Source organism: Fulmarus glacialis, unplaced genomic scaffold, assembly GCF_000690835.1.
Source record: "Fulmarus glacialis isolate BGI_N327 unplaced genomic scaffold, ASM69083v1 scaffold32008, whole genome shotgun sequence".
Classification (NCBI taxonomy): domain Eukaryota; kingdom Metazoa; phylum Chordata; class Aves; order Procellariiformes; family Procellariidae; genus Fulmarus; species Fulmarus glacialis.
In genome coordinates, this window is record NW_009226847.1 from 1 (window position 1) to 2022 (window position 2022).

General features: G+C 58.6%; 1 protein-coding gene across 1 annotated transcript in view; it reads left to right on the plus strand.

Annotated features, from left to right (window-relative positions):
- Window positions 1–446: 446 nt before the first annotated feature.
- LOC104080528 (glutathione reductase, mitochondrial-like) overlaps window positions 447–2022 on the plus strand; it is a gene marked incomplete at both ends in the record, with an annotated part of 2591 nt that continues 1015 nt past the window's right edge. The window contains 6 exon segments of the mRNA XM_009582946.1: window positions 447–473; window positions 759–847; window positions 1374–1443; window positions 1601–1748; window positions 1859–1913; window positions 2000–2020. Of these exon segments, the coding sequence (XP_009581241.1) occupies window positions 447–473; window positions 759–847; window positions 1374–1443; window positions 1601–1748; window positions 1859–1913; window positions 2000–2020 (410 nt within the window).

The window sequence follows — 2022 nt, forward strand, 5'->3', positions numbered from 1 at the left end:
AGCGCGGCAGAGCTCGCGGGCATGGCGAGCCGGTAACAAGCAGAAAAAACAAACTTGTTCCTCAAAGGAGCCAGGGACAGGCTCTGGTTTTATGCTTTAAGTGCGTTCCCCTGAAAGAGTTGCCGTAGTAGGACCAGAAATGCAGGAAAGGGGTGGCAAACACCCTTCTCCTGGTAAATCTCTTAAATTATCGATGGAAAAAAAACCCTTGTATTTGAAGACCGTGCACCTTCCGTGTTTTCCTTCAAGGAAGTGAAGGAAAACCACAAGACCTTGAGGCAGCAAAGGCAGTTACAGCCCACTTTTACCAGAAACCCGTAATCCTGCCTTTATTTTCCTGGGCAGAGAGCTGGGATTCGGTATCGGCCTGACGTGGGATGCTCTCCCAAGCGTTGCCTTTGAAAAACTAAGCCTTAACGCTGAGACTTGCTCTTATTTCCCCGTAGGTCAACGTCGGGTGCGTGCCAAAGAAGGTAAGCGGGCTTTCACCGCCGGCTCCAGCGGCGCCTCGGCCGTGGGTTGGGTCTGATTTGGGTGGCTGCCGAATTGCGGGGGGGTGCTGGCGCGGGGCACGGGGAGGAAGAAGCAGGAAGGAAACCGGGGCTCGGAGCATATTGAGCCATCGCGATGCCATAAAGCGCTCAGACCCGTGTCCCGTGGGCTGCTCCGGGCAGAGGTGAAGCATCGGGAAGCGTGGCAGGGGGTCTTCCCAAAATCATACTGGTTTTCCCGAGCTGACTTGGGGTTTGTGTGGGCAGGTGATGTGGAACGCGGCGGTCCACGCGGAGTTTGTCCACGATCACGCCGACTACGGCTTCGAAACGCCCGGCGTCAAGTTCAACTGGCGGTAAAGAAGGAAAGAGCCGGGTGGAAAAGAGCCGACCCCGTGGGGTGGAACGCGGCGGTCCACGCGGAGTTTGTCCACGATCACGCCGACTACGGCTTCGAAACGCCCGGCGTCAAGTTCAACTGGCGGTAAGTACGGAAAGAGCCGGTTGGAAACGAGCGTCTCCCGGTGCGAGTCCTGCGGGGAGCATCCGCGGGCCAGCGCCGCGGCCCCGTGGCTCGTTGTCCACCTGCCCGCTTTGAGGCTTCCCATGGATGGATGCTGAGCTGGTTACACGGCCGGGAGTCCTGCTGGATGTTGACAAGGGCGGCTGGCAAACCCATGGGAGGAGATTCCAGAAAAGAGGAATGCTGGGAAGGCAGGCAGAAAAACCTCGTGTCGGTGGGGAAGTTACCCAGTTACCTGCTGGGTAACTCGGGGCTGTTTTTGTAGCGTGGTGCCGCGTACCGAAGGGATTGAATTGTTTTTCGCTGAGCTCTGTAAGTTCATTCGCTCGCGGTGACGATAAACCCCCGCTCTGTTCCAGAACGATTAAAGAAAAGCGCGACGCTTACGTGAGGCGCCTGAATGAGATCTATGAGAATAACGTAAAGAAGGTGAGGATGCCTTTATCCCGCGAGCTGAGCAGGGAAGCGGGCTCTGCTGGATTTTTGGCCGCTTTTCCAGCCTTAATGGGTGTTCTCTAAGCTGGCTCCGTTAGCTGGCTTTCGCACCTCCTCCTGCCGTTAATCACCTAACGGTTGCTCCCCTAAGGCTCACATCGACATCATTCGGGGCTATGGCAAGTTCACCGCCGATCCCCAGCCTACCGTGGAAGTGGATGGGAAAAAGTACACAGCTCCTCACATCCTTATAGCCACGGGTGGGCGCCCGACCGTCCCACCCGACAGCGAAATTCCCGGTGAGCCTCACGCAATTCCCCGGGCAGCCTGGAGAAAGGTCTGCCAAAACAAAACGGGTTTGGGGAGGTGCGGGGCTGGCAAGGGGTGCGAAAGGGGCTCTGCTTTGCAGGTGCCAGCCTGGGAATGACCAGCGACGGCTTCTTCGACCTGGAGGAGCTGCCCAGGTAAAGCGGGGCTCACCCCCCCCCTCCCCGGCTGCCGCCGGCGGCGGCTCAGCGTGCCTGCACACGGCATCGGCGCCTCTCCCCAGGCGCCGCGTTATTGTCGGGGGCC